Source organism: Podarcis bocagei (assembly GCF_964188305.1).
Source record: "Podarcis bocagei genome assembly, chromosome: 6".
NCBI classification, from domain to species: domain Eukaryota; kingdom Metazoa; phylum Chordata; class Lepidosauria; order Squamata; family Lacertidae; genus Podarcis; species Podarcis bocagei.
Window position 1 is genome coordinate 33,920,437 of NC_138130.1, and position 26,378 is coordinate 33,946,814.

The 26,378-nt window shown below is 41.6% G+C and overlaps 1 protein-coding gene across 2 annotated transcripts in view; it reads right to left on the bottom strand.

The window, feature by feature from the left end:
- OCA2 (OCA2 melanosomal transmembrane protein) overlaps positions 1-26,378 on the bottom strand; it is a 159,666-nt gene that overhangs the window by 19,079 nt on the left and 114,209 nt on the right. For both annotated transcript variants that reach the window (XM_081197573.1, XM_081197572.1), the window contains exons 20-23: positions 24,397-24,456; positions 21,789-21,893; positions 17,422-17,515; positions 7,750-7,843 (exon numbers count right to left, since the gene is read on the bottom strand). In XM_081197573.1, coding sequence (XP_081053699.1) covers positions 7,750-7,843; positions 17,422-17,515; positions 21,789-21,893; positions 24,397-24,456 — 353 coding nt within the window. The remainder of the gene's footprint in view (positions 1-7,749; positions 7,844-17,421; positions 17,516-21,788; positions 21,894-24,396; positions 24,457-26,378) is intronic.

Below are 26,378 nucleotides of genomic sequence, written 5' to 3' on the forward strand. Positions count from 1 at the left end.
TGGCAGGAGACAGCAACAAGCGAAGGGATGTTAATACCAACACTACTGTATGCTGAGCTAGACAACAATTCCAGGCAACTGCCTGGAAGAACTGTGTGTTGAATTATAAACAGCTCAGCCAATTTGCCACTAATCAAGTTCTGCTTCTACTGGCAACAGCAAGGGGGGGGGGGAGTATTCTCTTACTGTTATTGTTTCACTTCCTGGGTTATATCATTCCACTAAGCCAGGGGTTGTCAACCTGGTCTCTACCACCCACTAGTGGGCGTTTCAGGATTCTAGGTGGGCGGTAGGGGGTTCTATGGCACAAGCTGAATCCTCCTTCTATCGAGCACTGGTGGGCGGTAAGGAAATTTTACCATCAAGAAAGATGCATTAGTGGGCGATAGGTATGAAATGGTTGACTACCCCTGCGCTAAGCCAACACAGAGTCGCTCTTTGCAAACCTTCAGTAATTGAAGAGGAAGAACCACAAGGATCAGCAACAAAAAGGAAAATGGGAAAAGAAATAAGTGGCAGCTTATCACGTCGCCAGAAAAGGAGGAAACACACCTGAGGAAACAGGACAAAAGGAGGCATATCTATATCTTTCTATCTATATATGAAATTTATAAAAACTTTCTGTAATTTAAATGCAAATATATTTCATCTCAACATACTGGAGAAGAGTGTGGCTTGTGGGCCTACTCTGCATCTGTTGCCCAAGTGTCACCGGGCAACTTGACGGCCTCTCCTGCTCTACTTTCTTATGCTTTAAACTGGATTTGGGATGGACAGCTGTGTGTATCTTCCCCTCCCCCATTGTTTCTGCTATGGTTCTGCTCACTGAGCTTGAATATTTGCAAAATTTAGCATACCTTATGCATGCAAATCTCAAAACACTTTTGTTTAGGCAAGCCTATCCAGATATGCAAAAGTTACACGTGTCTTACTTATTTGTTTTAGTGACTGTTGATTTTAATAATCTTTTGAATATTTTTAATATCCATTTTTAATACCCTTTCCCTATGATTTCATTTTATATTGTAAGCTGCTTGGAGGCATGGGCTGTTGTTTCTTTACAATCAAGTGCTATATGAATTTTGTTAAAGAAATAAATGGAAGTACAGAAAGGTACGGCACAACAGAAGCACCCATGGTCAAATATTTTAGTCCAGTTGGCAGACAAGGGCCAACTATAAAAATATATTAAACTAAAGCAGCTTTCCCCATTATTCTGTAACTGAGGACATGGGAGTGGGGAGATAGATCAGGAAATGGTGGGGCTAGAGGAGAGGGCTATCTAGTTCGCTACTAAATCCACTTTTGTCCGTCTCTTTAAATGTTCTAATGTCCATTTGTGAACAATGGATGCCCTACCTGTGCTCAGAGAAACATTTGGGGACTGTATACAAGGGTAGTTCTTCCCAGAGCAGACCCACCAAAATGAATGAATAGGTTCATTTATTTCAGTGGGTCTTCTCTGAGTAAGGCTAACATTTGATGCGACCCATTTCGGGCAGGGGCTGCTCTTTGTTCCATCAGGAAAGAAATGGTACAGTACTTAACACTCAATGGCAAAAATATTTAAATCAACAGATAACAACTCTATTAGCTTCTATCTTTTCTGTGGGTGATATGCCCAGATCAAGGCCAGTAGGTTGCCAGCAAAGGAAGAGGAAACAGATAGAGGCTGAACAGAAACAGGTAAGCTTTAATCAGCCTTGTTTCCCCTGAAGACTAGAATGTCTCTTGAGTGGCCTGGATGTCAAATTAATGCCAGCTGGAAACAATATATATTAAGATACAGGATGGCAAGTTAAAGTAAGCAAAGCACATTTGATTTGCAGAAACATTAATCACTCCATTAGGTCCTCTAGAGTGCACTTTCTTTCAAAGCCAGCCTCACAAACAAGATAAATTATGGCTGTCAACGAATTCAGAAATAAGACCTCTTCCTCTCACCACCTATTTTTAAAAGATATATTAGATAATTTGAAATCCCAATATCTAATAAGCAAAAAACCCATTTTGAAACTTGCTCTTCCTACACACCAATCTTATTAAGTGTTTCCAAGCAGAGGAGGCATTTACAGAGGTAGGCTGCAGAAAGCCATGTTATCTGACCTGTCATACTGACTACATCTGGTCCCCATTTTCAAGGGCAGCTTTTGTCACAAGCTCTTCACTGAATTCTAGAAAATATTGGGGTTACTGTGTTAAAGAGAAGAAATATTAAATTTATTTTTTTGTTCTTTTAATAGTACAGTATTTAACACAGGAGTGGAGAAACATTAACCTCTGGGCCAAATTAGGCTTGCAGAGCCTTTTCATCCAGCTCATCGATTTATATGCACCTCTACATTGACACAGACCTCGTCAACCAAACAACAGGTGTATCTGGTGGACATTGAGTCCCCATGTATATATGTCAGCTAAGAGTACCATTCTATACATGTCTACTTGGAAGCAAATCCCATTGAGTTGAACTGAATATTTCAAGTTTTGGGTTTACAGCACAAAACTAGAACTCAACATTCCAACCAGTCACACTTCAGGCAACACCTGCAGTTTAGTTTCTAGCACTGCCATTTCCATTAAGGGGATCAATAACTTTGTCCTCTCTAGAAACAGGAACTATTTGGCCCAGAAGAACTTCCTATGTACAATTTTCACTCAGCCCAGTACTAAGTACCTTGCAGAATATGGTTTTCCTGACTGAAGTTGAAAAATCCAGTTTTGTTGGCAACCCTACTCTCACTCTTAATTGATCTGATCTTACAACAGCCATTATTATTATTATTATTATTATTATTATTATTATTATTATTACTAGTAGTAGTCATCGTCGTCGTAGTAAAGGTAAAGGTACCCCTGACCATTAGGTCCAGTCGCAGATGACTCTGGGGTTGCGGCGCTCATCTCGCTTTATTGGCCTAGGGAGCCGGCATACAGCTTCTGGGATATGTGGCCAGCATGACTAAGCCGCTTCTGTCGAACCAGAGCAGCGCACAGAAACACCGTTTACCTTCCCACCAGAGTGGTACCTATTTATCTACTTGCACTTTGACGTGCTTTCGAACTACTAGGATGGCAGGAGCAGGGACCGAGCAATGGGAGCTCACCCCGTTGCGTGGATTTGAACTGCTGACCTTCTGATTGGCAAGCCCAAGAGATTCAGTGGTTTATACCACAGAGCCACCCGATCCTCTTGTGTACATATTTGTGTACATATTGTCAGGAGACAAAATTCAGAAAGAGCAAATTTCAAAGGATGGTGGTGTTTTAGTTTATATATTGTTTTGGAAAGTGCATATTATGTGATTTATCATTTAAATGTGAACTGAATCAATTTTCTCTCCATCCCTATTTTAGGTGACATATCTGGCCTGTGGCAACTTCATTATGAAAATACTTTTCTCTGTTTCCCATCTTCTTTCTATAGCAAGTTCTTTCTTATTCCCCCTCCCCTTTGGTATGTGATTGTGTTGAGATTCGTCTGTGACCATTTTTCTTTTGTTGTTATGAACTCCAAACCGCCCCCACCCCCCGATCTCAGGTAGATTCATCCCATCTTATAAAAGCAAGCAGCTAACCCAACCATCGAAATGGATCTTTCATTTTCTTGGCTTTCAGTATGATAAAAGCTAGTTTCTCCTTTGATCTCAATTTAAGCTCCTAGAATTTTCTTTTGAAACACTTGTACCAAATGTAGGAAATGGCACAGCTAAAAGAATAAACCTGCAGGAGGGCCTTTTAACAAAAACTCTGAAGCATTATTCCTGAGCACAAGAGGGTTTCTGACATCTCTAATATTACATGGGCATGCGATTAATCAGTCCTGTGACAGATTTGCAATACATACACACAGCTGGATGTGTGTAAAGACAGTTATTCTTTGTACAGGCTTTAATGTGCCATGTTCTTTCAGACAGGTATTGGCATATTTGCCGTAAAAATCTTGTCCATAAAAAGCTTTTATTTCTATTTAGAAGCATCTGATTTCTGCCACATAAAGCCCTCGACTATTCGCTGTAAAATCTTTAATATTTAAAAAATAAAATTAAGCACCCAAGAACACAGCCCTGAAAAGTCTTCCAGCTTGGCAAAGCAGTGGTCCTCATTTTCCACCATAATAGAGTGAGGAGACAGGAAGCAGTCAAAGCCCACAAAGATCTACATAGTACAGGATTCTATTTAGGGTTCCATATGTTAGTTGAGGCCTTGATGGGAATAGCATCTTAAAGAAGAACTTGATCTGCCAGATCAATATGGCCCTATTTATTTTACATAATATGATGTTGCCAATTATCTTCAAATAGTTTATAACCTTAGCTTCATTTATAATTTATTTTTTAAAACTTGGATGTCCCGGAAATATTTTAAGTAGGAATGGACTGGGGTGGCATATTTTGAAAATATAAAAACTCCATTTTTAATGGAATACAGCATTATAATTTATGACATTCCCTTAATCCAGATGAGACAGAAGTGTTCTTAGCTAGGAAGACCAAGTAGATTCAGCCTCTCTTGGATGAGGCAGCACTGCCCTTGAAAATCAGGTTAACAACAGTACTGCACCAATTGCAAGGAAAGATGGACTTGGCTGTGGTTACACATTGCCTTGATTACATCACATGCCTTGTAGGTAAATTGCAGACCAGGACCAGATTTTAGGATCATGTAACTCGATTAACAGTTGCACTGGTTGCTGGGGTTTACTTTAAGAGCTCAGGATGCCTACAGGACTGCCTCCTCCTATTTGATCCTAAATTTGTCCACTAAGGTCATCAGGAGAGTCTGAGATGCACTTAGCACAAGCACTTTTAAGGGCTGTCTTCATTGTAGTGTCTACTCTCAGGAGAGCTGTTTTGACCATCTATGATGTAAACACAATAAGCCCTTTTTGGTTGGTTTCTTTTTTAAGCTTTTTTCTTCAGTCTTGGCTAACTTTCTTTGGCTGGTTCATCCACTTTTTGCTACAGATCTTGTGGTTTCCTGTATTTTTATCTGATGCTTATTCCTTGTGTTTTTGTGTTGTAGTATTAGCAGTTTTGAACAAGAAAGGGATTTTCCTCAAGATGAAAGCAGGGCTCTGATCCCATTAATTATCAGTCCCACCACCCCCAGTTGATATAATTTGAATTAAAATAATAATAATAATTGCATGTTAGATGCAAAAACATAGTTTGGGAGTAAGTGGTGGGTGGTGCTGTGGTCTAAACCACAGAGCCTAGGGCTTGCCGATTGGAAGTTCAGTGGTTCGAATCTCCACAATGGGGTGAGCTCCCGTTGCTCGGTCCCTGCTCCTGACAACCTAGCAGTTCGAAAGCACATCAAAGTGCAAGTAGATAAATAGGTACCGCTCTGGCGGGAAGGTAAACAGCGTTTCCGTGGGCTGCTCTGGTTCGCCAGAAGCAGCTTAGTCATGCTGGCCACATGACCTGGAAGCTGTACACCGGCCAATAAAGCGAAATGAGCGCCACAACCCCAGAGTCATCCGCGACTGGACCTAACGGTCAGGAGTCCCTTTACCTTTACCTAATTTCTTAAAAGAGTTGACCTCCTTTTGACTAAAAGCAAAAACCTTTCTTCTCTTTCAACAGACTTTTCTTTTTCCTTATGATCATAAATGATAGTAATGACAAGCACATTGGTGTAATGATCCACATGACCTTTACTGTTTGGCTATGCATCATTTAACACAAAAAAAACATGTTTACTCCAAATGCAGAATCACAGGGGGAGAATCACCTTTTCGACATGATGGGATTTTTTGTCCATGGAAGTGCTTATGAAAGTATTCTCATGGAAGCATACATGTGGAAAAGGTTATATCTGAACCGACCGTCTGCATAGCTATTTCAGAAAGGATTCTAAAGCAGAGGCTAGCAGCAATTTGATATTCTACACCTTTTGTGAGAAATGCAAATGGAGGACCAATCATAGTGCTACAGTTTCTGTGCAAATGTCTCTTACGTTAACTGGGTAAAAGAAAATGCACTTCGCAATGGCAGGAGGCAGAACTAGGTGACCATGAGATCCCTTCCAACACTATCCTTCTCAGCAGATAGTACTGCTTACCAGTAGGGTGCTTGTGACCCAGAATGGTAGCTTCAGTTGCATGGACTTCATTCCAGTAAATGGACAAAACTGGGACATGGGTCTGTCACTGACAGCCAGCCACCTCCCAGGAAGTGATGAAACAGAAGCTAACCATAAGATTTGACACCACATCTTTAACACCTTGAAAGTAGGGATCCAACGGTGGTCCTATAATATTATGGTATGCTATCATCCGATAAACACTGCGATTCCAACATAACATATTGAAACTGATGACAATGGGGAAACAAGTGCCCAAACGTAACTCTCTAAAGAAAAGTGTTTACGGTGGCCGTCATCCAAAATTAAATCAAAATATTATTAGACGTCTATTTCCCTGGTGGGGTATATTTAGAAAGGATGGTTGAGAACATGCTTCGTTGAACGCATCAATAATCTTCTCATACTTTACGACAACTGTGCACTGATTTATTTATTTTTAGAGTCGGAATGCATAAATGAATGCAATTGGGTTTTTTTAAGCAAACAAACGCAAATATGGTAAAAAGCTCATATCTCACCATGTGCCTTTAATCCTATACCAAATGTTATCTGGCACAACCTGGCATACATCAACAGCTAAGTGCAGCTGATGGTTGTTTTTTCAGAGACTTCATCGTGGTAAGATATACTAGCATTATTTGAGCAAAATCTCTGGCACACATGCTCATTGGTCCACAGTTAAACAGTTTCCGTAAGTTCTTGAAGCACTACAAGGGAGCTACTGGGAAAGGGGACTGTAAACTGTGGGTAATGATCCCTCTATCATATTGCCCTGGCCTCAGAAAAGCTATCTTCTGTATACAGCTAAGCAAATCTAATTTTGCAGTGGTTAGCACCTAATAGTCTACCATCTTGAACAGCCATATCTATGTCTGCAGAACAAACTTAAACTAATTTGCTTTGTTGTTTTTTGTTTTTGTTTTTTGATTGTGTGGCATAGTTAAGGCATTCATTGATCATAAGGCAGAAGTAGCGATGCAAGCCAGTGATAAACATAATTATCTTGGAGGACTGCTGCATTAAACTAAATCAGGTATTCTGTGCCAAACACCACCGAAATCTTTTAAGTTATGCCGAAATCAGTTTAGATTGTAAATAATTCAGCCCTCATTATGATCTCACAAATTTGCTATCCCACCCCTCCATGTTTATAATTGAAAATATTTTTAAAATATTAGAATATATATTTTATAGATTTTTTTAACGTTAGCAATGAGAATCCTGTGTTATAACAACTCATGCGGGGGAAAACAATTACATGAAAAGGGTTCACCCCCTCCATTTATTGTTATTCTCATTAGAGAGATGAAGGTGTTTCAATTGTCAAACACAATCCCTGCAATAAATACCATTTGTGTCACCAAAATGGATTTATATGTCATTGGCTTCCACCAGCAGCAGCCCCCCCCCTTTTTTTTTCTTAAATACTATATCAGAGCTAGGGAATCTGTGGCCCACCTGTTAATACTGACCTACAACTTTCATCATCGTGATAGTTGGGGCTTAAGGAAGTCAAAGTCAAATATAATCCAAAAGGCTACAGATTTCCCACCCCTGTGCCATATGGACTATTCTGCCTGACTCATTTTGGTTTGTAGAGCAAATCCCCACTTTTTTAGAGGCAAATTTAAACACAGATTCGTTTCGAGTCTAAAATGGTACCTGAAAAATTCCATGAAAGAGAAGCCATAGCCATGTTGCTCTGCAATTCCTGCACAAACAACATTTGCAGATGCTCCGATCAATGTCCCATTACCTGTAATTCAAAACAAAAACAAATTCGAGCTGATATCGAGGCTCTTTATCTTTTGGCTTTGCCACTCAATTAGATCAGCTAGCAGACTTAGATGCAAAGGAGGGGGAAATCAATCATTTCACATGCACCTGAAAGGATATCACCTGAACAATAACCTCCCTGTCTATAAATAGCTGAAGGTTTTCAGAGGCAGACCTGTCTTTGTCCTCAATGAAGGCGGAGAGAGGGAGTGTGTGAGAGAGCTGTGTTGCCAAAACGACATCTTCTGCAAATATTCTGAGAAACTTGCTGATTATTTGTTTCAAACACAAAAATGTATGAGTAAGATAAAATGAAAGTGAGATTAGGAAGCAGGGTGGGGAGGGATACAGATCTCTGCTGATAGCAAGTTGGGCTATTGATTGGAGGAATAATGAAAAATGATGGGTTGTTCCTTCCCTCTCCCTCCCCCCACAAAAAATGCATGCAAGAACAATAGAATGAAGTGCTTATTTTCAAAATGTGTCCTTTACACTGGAGCACAATTAGTTGCCTAAAATGACAAGAGTTCTGAGGCCCAACGCAGAGAAATAGGGGTCCAAGCCTTTCTGGTCTACCCCCAACACACACAGCCTTGCTGCACATGCAGATGTACTTTGTGCTAGACAGCATTGTGCAGTATGACCCTGAGTCCCCTCTAACTGCAACTGAATTGTTTTAACTCTGTTGTAAGTTTGCTTCCTTGACTTTCCGCGTGAAAATGTGTATTGGCTGCTGATGTGAGTTGTAGATCTAAGTGTCTGGTGTTTCTTTGTCTACTTGAAGAAGAATAAGGTTGCAGCAGCACAAGCTTTCTCCCCTTCTTAGTTTCTTTTTTTCTTCTTTCAGTTTCTTTTTTTATTAAATCCGATTTAATACAATGTCCACGGGGGGGGGGGGGGACATAGCATTAAGAGTCTAGTGTAATTTTACGTAATCTTAGGGCATTAATGGTCAACCTAGGCTGTCCATAGACATGTTTGCGAAACTAGTGGAAGAAATTTTCTATGGTGTCTCTCTTTATAACAACTTTTGCTACCCAGCTAGTCATTCTGAAATAGCCCTGTCCCAGATTTTTTTTTTTTAAAAACCCACGTATTTTTAATTAAAGATGTATTTAAAAGTATATGCAATGTCTTTTTTTTCAAGTTACATTTTCCACAGATCAGTTTCATTTGTTGAGACATTAGTGTTACCTTAGGAAGAAAAGGGGGAAAGAGGTGGAGGGGGGCATGGTGAGTGGGGCTGGGGTTGGGTGGCAATGCTTCTATTCTACTTAATGTATGTGTGGGGTTTTGTGTCAGCATCACTTGTGCGGGTTCTCTTTACTATTCACTTGTGTTCCTTTGATGGCAAGAGAGGTTGGGGTTGGCCTAGGGTGTGTTTGCTTGTTTGTGATTGGCTGTGGTGAACTTTGTTTTCCTGTGTGTGTGAATGGGGTGGGTGGGGGTTTTTGTATCAGGCTGTCCAGATCGATTTGTATGCGGTTGGCGGATTTTTGCCATCCCAGATATTGTTGAACCGTACCTCAAGGGGTAGCTCAGCCTGGGATTTAAAAAAATAAAAAAATAAAAAAGTCTATCACCAAATATGTTGTTGTTGTTTAGCCATTTAGTCGTATCCGCGTCTTCGTGACCCCATGGACCAGAGCATGCCAGATGTGTAGCCGTCAGTGAAAAGAAAGTTAGATATTTATGTTGAATAGTAAAATCAGAATCTAGGTTAAATGAGAGCAGGGCTAAAGCTGGATTTGGTGAGAGAGGTTGTTTAACAATTTTGGAACTGATATTGAAGACCCTTGTGCAGAATGTGTGGACAAATTTACCGTATTTTTTGCACCATAACACTCACTTTTTTCCTCCTAGAAAGTAAGGGGAAATGTCTGTGCGTGTTATGGAGGGAATGCCTACAGGTGGCATGCCTACGGATTTTCCTCCTCTAAAAACTACGTGCGTGTTATGGTCGGGTGCGTGTTATAGAGCGAAAAATACGGTACATTCCCACCATGCATGAAAAACAATATGTTCCTATATTACCACATCCCCTCAAACTTCTTAGTTTCAACACATCTGATTCTACTGTGAAGGTGATTATTATTAATTATTAATTATTATTTCTAAAAGCTACTTTGGGGAGAAATGCAAATAAACAGAAACCCTGACTTTTTCCTTAAATGAAAAGCTGCTGTAAGGAGTAACTTTAAGGAGTTAACAACAAAGGATAGGAATACTTTCTCCCACAGGTTCCCACACACACGCCATTCAAACCTACCACATTGCTGCTTGGGCATTTTAGAAGACCAAACACCACAAAAATCATGAAGATTGTGCCAGTGCCTCCATCATTTCCAAATTGGTGGAAGACTATAGTCATCCACCTCTGAACTTCCAGATGAGCTGTGTCATTCGTTCATTGCTGTCTGAAGAGGCTGCTTTTGATTTAGATTAAGGGAGCACTGGAACGAAATCTGAAATAAGGGCCTTTGCCATGATCTTGACAAGAGCAGGGAAGGCTTGGACCAGAAACTAGCAATTTGTGACATGAAATGAAGGGCAGCTACAGCATCTCATCTTGCAAAGAAATTGTGACTGGAGCACTGAGATCAGCAAGAGGTTAGCGCCATGGCAGCTGTGCTTGTGAAAAGTCTGTGACAGTTTGAGAATAGCACTAATCCCAGCAGTAATTGAAAATCTATTACATCCAATTTGGTTTCCCTACTCTGTAGCCTCTGGACAGAATTTGAACATTATTCTCTTGCAAGCTGGAAAAAGCTGAAGTTGGCGGACCTCTTGATAGGCCTCTGCAATGGGGAGGAAAATAAAGTAGGATGGGGTAAACTTGTTCAGCTTCCCCTACTTTTCCCTGTGGCTAGCATCTCTGAGCTACAGCTGAATAAGACTGAAAAGGAGAATGAAAGCATGCAGGAGCTGGAGGTAAGGTTAAAATGAGGTAGCAGCAAGAAATGAGGGTCCCAAAGTTGAGATGGACATGATGTGAAAGTTGGGCCAAAACCAAATGAGAAAGGAAATTGGAATGGACAAACATTCATCTACACAACTTTAAGACCATCTTCATGCTCAGATTTACATATGAATTATAGCAATTTGACAGGGAATTTGCTTACAGGAAATATTTTCCTAATGCTTCACGGTGACAGTACACTTGACAAGTTTCATTTGCGGTCTCACTATTATTCTATCTTCATCTGGTTTCCGGTTGCTATCCATTGTGATATCTACCAGTCCATTATGGATGGATGCTTTTCCATCATCTTTCCTGCTCTCATTTTTAAAATCTGCAAATCTGTGTTATATAAATGACAGCACATTCTGGCATCTTACCACTATCAGGATTTAGTGATGCCAAGTATCACTTGGCTTTGACTGGACACAAATTCCATTTCTGCTCTCTTACAGTCTTCCTCTTTTAGTAATGCAAAGCACCTTAATGTATCAGAAGATAGCCGTGAATTGCTATGTACCGTATTTTTCGCTCTATAAGATGCACCAGACCACAAGACGCACCTAGTTTTTGGAGGAGGAAAACAAGAAGAAAAAAAATTCTGAATCTCAGAAGCCAGAACAGCATGAGGAATTGCTGCTTTCACTGCGCAGCAACCCCTCTTGCTGTTCTGGCTTCTGGGATAGCTGTGCAGCCTGCATTCGCTCCATAAGACGCACACATATTTCCACTTACTTTTTAGGAGGGAAAAAGTGAGTCTTATAGAGCAAAAAATACGGTACATACTAACAGCAGCAACACTTTCTCATCATTGCATCAATAACTGGCAATACTTCGTGCAATAGGCCAAAGCCATGGGTAGTCAAGCTTGAATTCAGACCTGATGTGCACAGTGCTATTTTTCTAGAAAAAGAGGTGCTGGAACTCACTATGAATGCCTCCCTTGTTCTCTTAGAATGGCAATGGCACCACCTGAGAGGTACCAGAACTGAGTTTCAGTGAGTTCCATCTGAAAAAAAAAGTCCTGGATGTGCATATTCTCTGACCCAGGGCCCCATAAGTCAATTAGGAGAGTTGCAGATGGGGAGGACAGAGCTTCCCCTGTAGACTGAATAATGGCTGTAGACTGTGTTGTAATATACAGTTACTGACCCACACTTGCGTACATGAAAGTGTTAACCAGAGTGGGGATGGAGCTTAGAAGGTTCCCTTCTCTCTGTGCTTCCAGGAACAAGCAAGGAGCTATGTGGCCTTTGGCTTCCAGCTACAATAGAAACCAAGCAAACAAAAACTCTCCAAAAGAGAAATTGTACAGCCTGCATCTTTACAAACCTAAAGATTGCATGATCCTTTTGGTAAGGAAACCAAGTTATTTTCCTTTTAAAGTCATTTGGCAGTAAAATAAAGAGGGGGGAAATGCTCCAGATAGGTTCTAAAATATATATCTCAAGTGTCAATGGCCAGAGTAAAAACATGCATCTTCAGCATACACTGAAAATTACATAATGAAGTTACTAGACACATCAGAAAAATTCAACAACTCTAGGAGCTGACACAGAGGAATCTAGATACAGTGGTACCTCGCAAGGCGAGTGCCTCGCAAGACAAAAAACTCGCTAGACGAAAGGGTTTTTGGTTTTTTGAGTTGCTTCGCAAGACGATTTTCCCTATGGGCTTGCTTCGCAAGACGGAAACGTCTTGCAAGTTTGTTTTCTTTTTCTTAACACCGTTAATACAGTTGCGACTTGACTTCGAGGAGCAACTCATAGAACGCGGTGTGGTAGCCTTTTTTGAGGTTTTTAAAGACTTTGGTGATTTTTGAAGCTTTTCCAAAACTTTCCCAACACCGTGCTTCGCAAGACGAAAAAAATCGCAAGACGACAAAACTCGCAGAACGAATTAATTTCGTCTTGTGAGGCACCACTGTAGTTCTAGATAGAATCCCAGCCACTAATCTGGTTGTTGCCAGTTTATGGGCCAGTAGTTTCCAAGAAGTCTTAAAGGGCAACCCCACATTCTGTTCTAGAAAGAAAACAATACGGCAGAGCAAAATACTGAAGCTTGTTCAAAGCACAGCTGGCTCAGTATTACAGAAATTCAAAGCTTGGAGACTAGATCCCAGATGCACTAAGGCCTTCAAAGCAGATAACAGGTTGGCCAAACTGGAAGCAAATTATTGTTGAGATGATGAGTGGCTTCTTGAGGTAGAGAGGCAAGAACAAGGTTATACCTCGAACTGAAAGAATAACTGATAGGTAAAAAGGATGGACATTAAATAAGGACCAAATTAAATTTTAAAACATGGGCAGAACACCATTAGGTAAATGGGAGTACCTTGAAAAATGGATGAGAAAGCACAGATGCAAACAAGGAATCCTTATATTCAGATGGTAGGGGAGTGTTAAAAGACAGAAGCAGCAAACATGTAAGAGAGGTTTGAAGAGTTCTACTGAATAGGCACCAGCCAAGCACTGGACCATAAAGTTTCATTTTTAGGCAAAAATTGAGAATAAAGGAAGAGCAAGATAGGTTACAAAAGGAGACTTGTGATGTTAGCTTAAGTACCACTACAGAAACAGGGAGAGAGACATTCAGTGCAAACACAGATCCTTTGATGGATGTTTTATTGGCAGGATTTAAGCAGGCACAGAGAATCTAGAAAGAAAGTCAGATTTTTCAAATATATATATTTGAAAAAACCAAGACAAACTGGTTGATATGAAACTGGGAACAGAGTGTATTGCTGCCATCAACAAAATTCTTTCCTTATTCTGTGAATAAATATGCAAAATATGTATTATATCTCTGTAGCTGTGAAGTATAGCAAAATTCGTAAAAGCAATTGCCAACTCTGCCACAAGTATTTCATTCTCACTTTCCTGAGGGATGGAAAATCCAGGACAGACTTTTCAGCAACCTTTCAAATGCACTGGAAACTTAATGGCTTTGGGAAAAACATAGGGGGATTTTTGCAAGAACGTTTATTTTGTAAAAGGTGAGATGCAATAGATGGGATGGTGGTTCTTCCGAAGCTTTATTACGCCCCATAAACAACTAGAAGATCAGGCACAAGATAGCTGTCACTCCCCCCTGCTGCAGGCCAAATGTGACAGGTGGGAGTGGTCACCTACTTGCCACTCACTTGATGCTATTATAACATCAGGTGACACCTGATGCTGAGTGGCACTGAGGGTCATAGCTGTCAACCGTCCCTTATTTGGCGGGAAAGTCCCTTATCCCAGCACCGTGTCCCGCTGCTGTCCCTTATTGATTATGTCCCTTAAATTTCCCAGGTTTCAAAGGAAGCAGCTCCTCTCCCTCCCTTCCTGCCGGCAGGGAGGCTCCAACTGTGTTGCTTGGCTGCGTTGCTCACCCAATATGGAGTCTAAGAATGACTGGGGGGTGGAGCTTGCATGCCTTGTGCCGATCAAATTGGCCGCGTTGCCTGGGGACTCGCCTTTGCTCAGCACTTCCCAGCGGAGAGGTGACAGTGGTTTTCCTTGCTGCATCTCCTTTGCCGGGTTGCTGTGCTATGGGAACTACCACTTGAGGCTTTGTTTAGCTGCTGGCTGGGCTTTCTGCCTTTGGCTCAGAGGGGCTCAGAAGTCAAACATACCTGTGCTCTGAAAATCCCTTATTTTGGCTGCTGATCCCTTATTTCCGAGGCTGCTGGTACCTTATTTTCAAATCTGTAAGTTGACAGCTATGCTGAGGGTGAGCCTCATTGGCTGCAGTAAAAGGTTGCTGATAAGCATTACATATGACTTCAGGTGGGTTTGGCTTGGGGAAAACAGCCTTGTGAGATTAATTCAGCCCATGGACCAGAAGTTCCCCACTGTTGCATGTGATGATGGCCTTACCAGCCTTTCTCCTTACCAGGCACAGCCCAGCAGACAAAATGTGGCTTAATCTTTCCTTACCTACTAGGAATAGCCTGCTTTTAAAATGAAACTACTCACCCTAAACCATAGCAGCTATAAATTTGAGTAAATGTAAATTTTAATATGTACAAACACATATAATCAGTGGGAAGGGGCTAAAAAGAAGGAATTTATACACTAGCAACTCCAGAGGAGCTAGGAAACAGGAATATAGAAGAAAAAGGCATTAACTGGTCCAGATATTTATTCCATGGATGAGGCCACATTGTTGACCACTTTATTAATGGAGGGACATTTTGTTTATGAAGGGAACTATTTCACATTTAGCGCCCAGCACATTTAATGCATGACTCCCTGAGGAGTAAACTCACTTCTGGAATGCAGCTACCTGTTTGGCACAAATGCTAGAAAAATGAGCCCAGAGAGAATCTGTTTTTCCATCAACATTTCCACAAAGTAGGACTAGGCATGGAGGATAATAATAATAATAATAATAATAATATACGCAAGTGCCCAACCTCCTGATGTGATAATGCACAGGCACTGACTGAGGTGTCAGGAGAAGGAAGCTGTGAGGAAAACAGTTAGCAGAGACTGACTGAGCAGAGCTGAGAGGAAGGGAATCTTTAAAATGGCTGCTCAGATCTGCTTGCTTACCTACAACAGTGTAGGCAAAAAAGGTACAGGAGAAAAGAACACATAGTACATACATACTTATACCACTAAACTAATATCACCAGATAACAATTTAAAATATACTGTATATTTTATGGTATGCTGCCACCATATAATATCTCTGCTCAGAAATTTTCACTGGTCTGGCAGCCAGTTTGTTTTCAGGACAAGTTCAATGTGGTTATTATTAATTGGGACCAGTTTACTTGTGAGATCACCTTACCCCAACCACACTGATCTGCAGAACGTATTCCACTGTTGTAAGAAATCAATATTTTACTGTTGCATCAGTTAAACTTTGTAACGCCTTGCCTATTGACATTAGACAGGCACCTTAGCTCAAAACATTTTTGTTTAGGCAAGCCTAAACTGACATGTAGAATGCTGGCATGTGTTTTTGCTTACTGTTTATTTTAATTATCTTTTGAATGTTTTTTTAAATGCCCATTTTCAGCTGTTTTAGTTGACTGTTTTAATGTTTATTTTGTAATCTGCTTGGAGGTTTTATTACAATCAGGTGGCATGTAAATGTAAAATAAATAAATCTACTTTCAACAGATTCTTCCAACATCCCTACACTGAACTCTGAAGAAAGAATATTTCAGTGAAAATGGGTGGTCCTATTTGATTTCAAATGAATGAATGGTGAATGAAACATTGAGTGAGATGTTGCTCTTTTGTATTGGGGGGGGAGGGACAAAATAATTCAAAAACATTTCAGAATGTTTCATTAAACTCACTCAACGTAATAGTAATTATTCTTTCTTCTAAAAGCAGCAGTTAGCTCACTGTTTTACTTCTTACTTGGAGAGCGGCAGGGGGGAAAGCTTCTTAGTGTTTTGTCCTTGCAAGTTTTTCTGTTCTAACTTATTCATAGCCAATATTCATGGAATATGAAAGGGAATAATCAGCACGAAGATGAATTAAAAAGCAACCAGATGGCTCTTCTATATTGTTCTTCTAAATTGCAAATGAACTCAAGCCCACAACGCTCCTTTTTTGGGATTGCTCAAATAACAAAATCAGGCAGGATGTAAATCCACTTACTCTAAAGCTGTGGCCCAGCAAGCAGTGAGATCCTACAAACCAAACAGGTCAAAAGCTTTTCGCAGGTTTAAGTTTAATTCAAAAAATTACACCCTTCCTTGTTCAGGGTTTATTCAATTGGCCTCTGGGGATAAGTCACAGCTTCATAGGGAAAAGCTTGTTGGAAATGGCTGCTTAACGGGGTGGGTGGCTGTTGCGGCCCAGTGCAGCGGTTTCCAGTTCACCCAGGAGCAATGCTAGGGTCAGGAGGGAAGCAGTTGGGGAATCTATGTGCTGGCTGCTCTGATTGGCAGGCTTTTCTGCTGGCTCACTTTTGAATTATGGGCCAATCCAGGCCAAGGTGAGTGGGTGGGGCTTCGGAGCAGACTGGAGAAGAGCAGGCCTCACTCTGGTTAACCCCTGGCAGATAAAGGTCGGCTGCGCCCAACCTCAGAAATCACAGTCAGCCGAAGTACACCTGCCCCATACCACAGTCCCAATCTGGCTCATGCAGCTCCTCTTTTGTTTTGTTTTGTCAAAGAAAGAAACATTCAACTGGAGGTGGCATTTTCCAAATAACTCTGTGTCCATCATATCCACACAGGGTGGTATCCAACTAATGTGCTCTTTCAGTGCAAGGATTTACACTTGTGCAATGGAACTCAACTCCCCCCTTCCACATGTTCCCTAAATCTGTTCTAAGAGTTCACCGAACCCTCTGGAGCAAATCTGAGGAGGACACAGGCTGTGTGCAGGGGGAAATTTCCGTTGTGCAGTGGGAATAGCTTTAGACACGTTTCTGAGCATGGCCACGTTTCTCCCACCTCTTTGTCTCCCATTGTTTTGAATGTGAGGGGAAATGTAAACAAACAAGGAAACAAACAAACCAGGAAACATACAAACACACAATCATCTTTCCACCCCTCCTTCTCCCAGGCTATCTCAAGTCTATCAGGATGTGGGATAAGACAGTAGAATCACCTCTGTACTGGATCACAGCCTGACATCAAAGCTTACCTCCAAGACAGGCACCCATAGCCAGTGAAAAGATTAGGGGCTTCACAGGTAGGTTCACGTCAGGATCCTGACTGAGGTTGAGAAGTACAGGAATCTGTAGGCAATAAGTGGTAAATATTGATTAAAATATTCCATACTAATGTAGTATTTTACAAATGACTTACTACTCCACTCTATATAGTTATATTTTACTTGTTTTGTCCTTATTGGTATTGTATTTTAAATTGTTATGATTTGCCCTGAGATCACATGATGATGGCAAGGGATTTAAATTATATACATTAAATAAACAAAATTATTATACATTGATCACACCTGATGGCCAGTTACAGCACAATCAAGTAGAGGCGGGTTGTACCAGAATGAGCTTGGTGTCTAACTTTTTGTTCCTTTTTTTAAAAAAAAAAGTGATGGTGTTTCTGTTTGCATTGGGTCAAACATTCAGGGAAAAATCATGGTAGGCTTCTTTTATGGAAATTCTGGGAGGATCCCAAATGCAAATGAATTTTCTCCCTGGTCCAAATGCTAACAAAACACCATAACTTTAAGAAAGGCTATGTTTGAATCCTTGATCCTGACAGGAAAGTGGGGAACATTTTATCCTATGGTTAGTATTTTTTCATGGACTGAGCATTTAAGCGGTGGAGCAAGCCGATTGGGCGCCTGGGGCGGCATGCGTGCCCTGCGCCCAGGGGTGGGGCCAGCCATCTGTGGGGCAGGGTGAGTCTGGGCAGGACGCTCCGCAGGGCCTCCAAGGAGTCTGCCTGCCTCCTTCCACTCAGCCATCCTACAGCTGGGGGGAGGCAGTGAGCAGACCGTTTGGGGCAGTGCGGAGCCTGTGGGTGCCCAAGCCACAGCGTCACTGCCAGGAGAGACTCGTTGCTCAGGTGCGCTGCAGGCCCCACAGTGAGTGCCGCCGGGCATTTTGTCACCCCCCTCACTGGTGACACCCGGGGTGGCCCATCCCCACCACACTCCCCTTCCTCCGCCCCTGAGACCAATAGTCCCTCAGCAAATACTAGCACAAAAGAGATTGCACTAAAAAGAAGGGCTCCTCGTGTAGACTCAGGTTTAACATTTGAGTAGAAAGCAAACAGGACATCCTATCATGGGTAAGGTATATAAAGAAGACAGTCCAAATTAGGGTCTGCACTGGAGGTTAAAGCTGTTGGAAGTACAACAGTGGGGATCATGGATGCTTCCTGTCACAGGAAATGCCCTAGGAATGCCTCCTGCTCATTGATGATAGGGTATATACAATAACTGGGCCTACACAATGGGGAGGAGGAAGAAAACTAATATACAATGGCCATTCTGTTTTCAAATGTGTTTTTTTTCTCCTCTCTCTCTCTCTCTCTCTCTCTCTCTCTCTCCATGTGTCTTATTGTTTATAGCTTGCTCTTGGAAGACTTTCGGTATCAGTTGATCAATCTCTGTTTAGCTGAAAAAATTGATTTTCTCTGAGGCACTAGGCTTAGGGTCCTTAAGGCTGGCTTCTCTAACTACGTATCCAACACTGCAATTAGGTGTCTGACTTCTGAATGCAATGCTAGTCGCTGTTAGCCTTTAATCCCCCTCCTTCTGCAAGCAACGGAAACAGCACTGTTCAAATTCTGCATTATGAAGTTATAGCTGCCCTATAACGCAGTTTCCTACATTTAAAAGCAATACAAAATCCACAGCGATACTGTCTCCATGCCACAATTTCGTCTGTGTCACTAACTGAAATAGAGCTGTAATCGGCATCAGGAAGGTAGCCTTGACTTGAATGTGATTTAGTACTAAACTGGAAATGCACAAAGGGGTGCCGCACATGCAAACACAGGAATATGAAAAGAGGTTGCATAGTCCAAAGAAGTGTTGGTCTTCTATGATTCTATGACTCCTTGTACTCTGCCGCACATGGCAAAGATTTCAAGCATGCTATATCACTTGCCCATCAATCTATCCTCATACACCAGCAATGGGAATGGGATCCAGTTGCCAGGCCAGATTCTTATCTCCACCATCCCTGTGGGTCAGCTTTGTCAGGTGGGCAAGTCCACCCACACTTGTAAACCACCAGTTGCCTGCTGTGATAGGTGGGTGAATCCTAGCAGTCAACCACCATTCCTGCAGCCCTAAAGTTCTGAGCCGAACAAAACTTTTTAACTGTAATTGCTTTTTGGGTTGTCAGCTAACATTTTAGAGCTTGCACCTATTTGGCATACATTTTTAAAACAACAACCACCCACATTAATGAGAACAACAAACACCCCATTGTATCAATCGCCCTTTTACCCAAACCCAGTTTTTGCAGAAAACACATTGGGCATGGCTAAATTGGTACAATGGTTCAATACATTGCATTAGGAGGAAAGACCTAAACAGTGATTTAATATAAATGAATTTATGGACCCTAGTAATAAAATGTAAACAGGTGTTTCAATATATGCAGCCTAGTTTAATAATGCTTTATTAAAATGCAGACAATGTTGAAAATAAAGTGTTGTCATGTAATATTCTGAGGGCAGAACTTCCCAACTATTAAGTTAATCAAGCTAAGAAAATCATATTTCCTTTATATTTTAAATGAATAATTTAGATGTTGGAACCTGGTTTAGAGCCTTTCCAGTTAAAAAAAATACAGTGGAAAATATCAGAAAACATTCATTAAATTGAAAGCACATATTGTGGGATTTATCATGTTTATCCTAGTTTAAAATGCCAACTGTAAACCTGTAAACAGAAAAGGCAGCTTTATCAAGAAGAGTTGAATGTGGCTATGTTCATATTAGAACATAATCTGATTAATCATATAAGAACCACACTAGTTCTGATCTGGTGCTGAAGGAATCACTAGATAGATCTTTCCACTGCAAAAGCTCTTAATTCACTACTGGTACTGGATACTAAAACCAATTGGGTTACCAATAAAAGATCCAACAATTGCTTCAACTATATCCATGGAAATGTTTAAAAGAGGCAGTGAGCATAATCCAAAAATATTTGGCTTATGATTTCCACTGTAGCCATGACCCTCAAATGCAGCAGCACCCTTCATTCCCTACACACTGGAAGGCATCATATGTTAGCCGTATCTGGAATAGCAACCCCATTCCTTTAAGTGGCAATATCGGAATAATCTCATGTTTCTTTTGTTTGACTTTTGTCTCCCACCTGCCATGTTTACCATCTCCAACACTAGATTCTCCCTTTGTGGCATAGGCATGTCTTAAATAAATCTTGAATTCTTGTAGCCATCGATTTCCTCGTTTGACTTTATACTGCTTTTCCTTTGTATTTACAACAATCTTTATGCTTTGCTTATCTGTCATTCCCTGACTGATGCAGTGTTTCAGGTAGTTAATTTTAGACTCTGAACTTCATGGTCCTGGGGACTTCATGGTCTTATGGGACCCTCTGTGTTAGAAGGCTGTGTGTATTACTTCATATACTTCAAAACGTGGCAGCCACCCTGGTTGCATCTGGGGGTGCTACTGCTCGCCCTGCAAAATGAGGTCCTGGACTTTTGCGCCCCCAAATCCTTCCATAACAGCACCACTGCTTTGATGTGCTCTGAAAAACTGGTGATGATCGGAGTGATGGTTCTCCTAATTCTAATTCACCATGTTGTTGTTTTAACCAAACTAGCATTGCAATGGACATTGACCCTGAAAGAGTTTTTGCTCCATTTCCACCATGTTTTTAATCAATCTTTCAAAAAAACACTTGAGCTGTATCCAGCCACATTGCTCAGCTGACAATAAGGTTTCCACCAACAGAATGGGGAAGGAAGCAATTTCCAGCAATTCATGTTGCCCTCCACTTTGTCTGAAATCTGTTCTGAAACAGATTTAGGGTATGGGGAGGTTGCAAGGGGAAGGAAGATTCATTGAAAATTGCTCCCTTCCCTGTTCTTCTGAAGGGAGCCTTACCAGCTGAGGTAAACCATTGGATGCAACACCTTATTTCTTCATTTTCTTCATTACATTTCAGATTTGGAATATCTGTTTCTTGTTATTGTTGAATAACTGTGTCGCACTAACACTGGAATTTCTGACCTTTAGCCCAAGGTTAAAAGAGTATAATTAAAAGTACTGGAAGTCTGCAGGTGAAATTGCATGGTGTGGGATACAGTTTTTCAAGGTAGTCAAGAAAAGAAAGACACCAAAGCTTGAATCTCAAACACTTTTCTTTTTATTGTACCATAACTTTTAAATCTGGCATCCCAACGCATTATCAAAAGGGACCCCTTGATAACAAAGAGGCTTTTGTAAACTCATATTTGTGAGGACTGGAAGGAAACCTTCACTGGCCCAGGTATACACTAATGTTTTTGTACTTTTCTCCCCTTCAGCCCCTTAACAGAAGAAAATGCAACTTACCATTGTAGCAGTGAATGGAATATTATCAATGAGGGATGATGCCAGGGCAGAGACCCAGAGCACTAAAATGATTGCAACTGTCAAGCGTTGGTCTTCAGGGACCACCTGGTATAGAAAGAAAGAAAGAAAGAAAGAAAGAAAGAAAGAAAGAAAGAAAGAAAGAAAGAAAATTTAGAGTCCCCTTTGCCCTGAAAGCTATTATTTTGTGGCCAAAATTGCCACATTGGTTTCTCTTTTTTAACTAAAGCCAAAATTGTACAGATTTCCCACATAAATCAACCCCAATGCTTTAAAAACAGATGTGACCTCCAAGTGCATAAAAAAGTAAAAACAGTATAATAATTGTCTGACTAAACTACCTCCTCTGGAGAGAGGGGGAAATTCCAGCTTATAAATGGAGATTTCTTCTTCTTCTGTTGCCAGGGGTAGTGACTTAGATTTAAAGGGCTCAAGGAAGGACTTTGAATTCAAGTGACATCTTCCAGTCCCTTCAGCTGCACTAGGAAGTTCCTGGTGGACCCAGACAATTCCTATTGATTATCAAGGCTGGTCTCCGAAGCCCCAACAGGCAAGTGATGATGGATGTGTTGGGCTCACTTCAAGCATCAACAATCAGCTCATCCTCAGTGCTTGCACAGAGCCCTGCACTGCACTTTGAAGACCCAACAATAGCTGGGTAGTTAGGCCTTCAAAGCACCTTAACAAGGGGAGTTGCAGGTGCTACCGCAACTTTAACAGCCCCACACCTGAAGGCAGTTGGGTAAGGTGTGGCCATAATGGCCTCGTGGGCCATACAGGGAGACATAGCAGGCCTAATGAAGCCTGTAGGTCCTAAGTTCCCCACCTCTGATCAAGGTCTTAACAGCTCTCCCTAAGTGAATCTAAAGTCAATGTGAGCTCCTGTTTCAGGGAAGGGGGAGCAGCCCCAAGTCTTCCACCTTGCTGTTGTGCAGACATTTCCTTCTGGGTTCCATCTACAGCACCAACAAGATGGAGAAGAAAAGGTCTGGTTAAGGTTGATGCTTCTCCTTGCTCTCTCACCCTCTCTTGAAGAGGGCAGGTTATCTGACAGCAAAGCAAGGAGCAGAAGGGGTGTGTTTGGGTTTTCAAAGGACAGGTGCCCTCTGAGTTGTGACACAGGATGCATTGGATTCCCAACAGTGCAGACTCCTGACATTGGCTCTCTGCACAGTCTCCTAGTGCTAAATACTGCTAATGTCATCTGTGATAGGAAACAGTCTGTATCTCTTTGTAATGAGCTTGCTTTACACCACATATCCAAAAGGGGGGAATCCATTATTTCACTGCTGAAGGTCTTCATAATTTTGTTGCATCCAGGGTCAGATAGAAGAAATGACCGCTTCCCACATCAAATGGGGGGCACCTTTTGCGTGGTCATGCGCAGCCCCCCGGATCCCAGTGTGACTCCTGGTAGTTTGGGCTGGCTTCATCCTCCCCAGGCTGGATACCTGGAGGTCTCTGCCTACCTCAGCCAATCACCCAATCCCACCTGGGGAGGCATTGCCAGAGGATTGGCCAGGTAAGGGGAGGGACTGTCCTGCCCACACGACAGAAGGTGAATCTTACCTGCAAAGCGGCAGTCAGCTCCAGAGCTTCTCCCACCCTCCCCTCCCTCAGTTAAGTCTTCTTTTGCAGGTAAACCTCTTCTCCACAGGTACGCAGGCACTGCTACGTCAGGGTCGCTGTTGAAGGGCCGGAAAGGAATTTTCCTACATTGGCAGGTTTTCCCTTCCCCGTAGCAAAACGTCACAACTTTGGTGGTTTCAGGCCTTGGGTGAAATCCTTTAATCTATCTTCCTAAATGGGGGGGGCGTGAAGCGGTGACCCCCCCCCTTGCGACGGTGATCCCAGGGTTCCCTGTTAAAGGCGTCTTGAGGGGAGGCATTGGCCATACGCCGAGAGGTTGTCATTGCTCTCCCGTTGCGGCAAAATGGGGGGCGGGTTCTCTGCTTGAACATACAGTGGTGCCCCGCAAGACGAATGCCTCGCAAGACGAAAAACTCGCTAGACGAAAGGGTTTTGCGGTTTTGCGTTGCTTCGCTAGACAAATTTCCCTATGGGCTTGCTTCGCAAGACGAAAACATCTTGCGCTTTTTTCTTAAAGCCACTTGAAGAGGCGCAGTTGCGACGGACCATGCTTCGCAAGACGAAAAACACCGCAAGACGAAAAGACTCGCGGAACGAATTATTTTCGTCTTGCGAGGCACCACTGTATGTTCTCCAGAGCCAGCCCAATCCCCACACATTCTGGATAACCCTGAAGTCTCCCAGATCCCCGGCTGGGGACTGGGAAGGATAAACGCCCAATGCCTGAGCCAAGGTCTCCCTACATTTGAAACTTAATAAAGTTGTGGCCAATTTTAATCCCATAGCATGTTGTCTTGAGTCATTGTTCCACTTGGGCGCTGCCTGCGGTTGGGAGGAATCTGCCTGTCCACGCAATGTAACACATAAAAAAGCCCAAGGCATCCTCTTTGTATCCCTGACATCAGAATGTACACTGTAGTTTAATAATATAATACTTTGTATATATGCAACAAAGACGTTTCTCCATTTCTGCACTGTAAGATGTTATTATAAATGGTACCTTTATTAATAAAGCTGTCTGTTCTCCAATGTATTCTATTAAATGAAGGTGAGCCAAAGCCTAGATGTGGGGAGGAAAAATCAACATTTATAAAATAAACACTTTAAATGTTTATGTAAAATAGCCCTTAGTACAGAGTTGTATTGCCGTTTTGGTGGCCCTTCAAAACAGATATTCTACCAATAAACAAGGCAATATTTGATCCACTAACTTTTATTACAGTTCTTACCAAGAGAAGTTGGTTCAATTAAACTTTCATCGAACAAACTTCTCATGGTAAGAATTATACTAAAAGTTGGTTACTTAATTATTAAGTTCACTATCAATTATTAATGTAATTATTAAAGCTATAACTTTGCCTATTTTGTCCCTCACAAAATAACTGTGATGGTCCACATTTACTTTGTCCCTTAACTGAGCCAGAAAGCAACCAATAAGCTTTTCAGTTTAGCCAAAATAGGGTCCTATTCTGGCCAGCTTAAGAGGAATCCATGAGGCACTATACCACACCTTATAGGCACTGACCTTCAGTTGCACTCAACCAGTAGCACTTGGCAGGTGCTGGCAATAGGCAAATGTTATGGGTAATGGACTCAGGTTCTGCAGGACCAGGGAGAGCTCCTCAGAGAGACTGAAAGTTCTGGGGTTCTCCTCCCAGCTTCAGAGTCAGTTATCTCGTCAACAACTTCAGAGAAGTTTTCAGAGTTCTGGCTCAGTTTCCAGATCCAGTAAACAGAAAGGCCATAGAGCCTTCAGGACAAATAGCCCTGGCTTGGGGTCATCAGCATATGAAGTTTCACTAACAAAAGGATGGGCTTGGTCATATTAAGTCAAGTTAAACGTGCACTTAAGAGTCCCTGAATAACGGGGGGCTCCTGTCTTTCTTTTGTTTTCATCTCTTTGGGCAGGTCCACCTCAGTGTGGGCAAAATTCACAGCAAGAACTTGGAAGCTGCAGCTATGATTATGTGATGAAGTTGTTGATTTGGCATAACCCAGGAATTTAGAAACTCTAGAACAGCAAAAAACAAATTGTTACCTACATTGCTATATATCAGCCTAAAATGTAGCATAACTAGCAGCATTGAAAAGATTAGTACTCCTAGCAGAAAATACACTGATTTGTACTTGTTGCTCTGGAAACCACGTTTAATCAAAAGGCAATAATGCAGACATTCTATTCCCATTTGAAGCAATACTTCAAAGTTTAAAAATCACATCTCTTCTTCTAGGAAGGACTGTTTGAAATCTAATCACTGGGGAGTCGCGTAAAGTTCCACCTTTGAAAATAATCCAGACAGTCCCACCTGACCAAATCCATTCATATACCAGGAAGAACCATGAGCAAATTTGTATTCCTACCCAAGGACTCTGGGAGATTATGTTCTTTCTTATTTTTTTATTTATTAGTTGGCTTTTAGGGGGCTTTCCCCCATTTCTTGTTAATATAGTTTGGTGGGAGGGTTCCCACTCCTTGCTAAAACTAATAAGAGCATGGATTTCCAGGATAGAGATCGTTATAATGTCTTCATGTGGTCTGTAGTTTTTAGGAGATACTCCTAAAGATGACCTGCATTCTAAAGTAAATTTCTGGGACCTCTACATAGCCCTTTCTGTTCCAGTTTTTTCGTTATGCACAAGTGGTTTCAGACATCATAGTTGTTTCAAGTAATCCCAGTTGTGTAGCTCAGCAGTTGTGCAAAAGCCTTAGGTTCAAAGCTTTCACATCTGTAAAGGTAGCTAGTGGTCTGTAGCAAAAAAGTATATAACCAGTTACTTTCTTGGAATTAGTATTTGAAATGCAGACCCTCACAAATCTCAAATATCATTCTCTTCTAAACAAAAGAACTTTCCGCATCCCTCAAGACAGCTCCATCAACTTGAAACATTCTATTACTGACTCTTCTTTCATCCTCAGTCAGAATGTTCTTTACCATTATTTGATATCTCAGGCACCCAAACAATGGTGTTTTGAATGTTTGC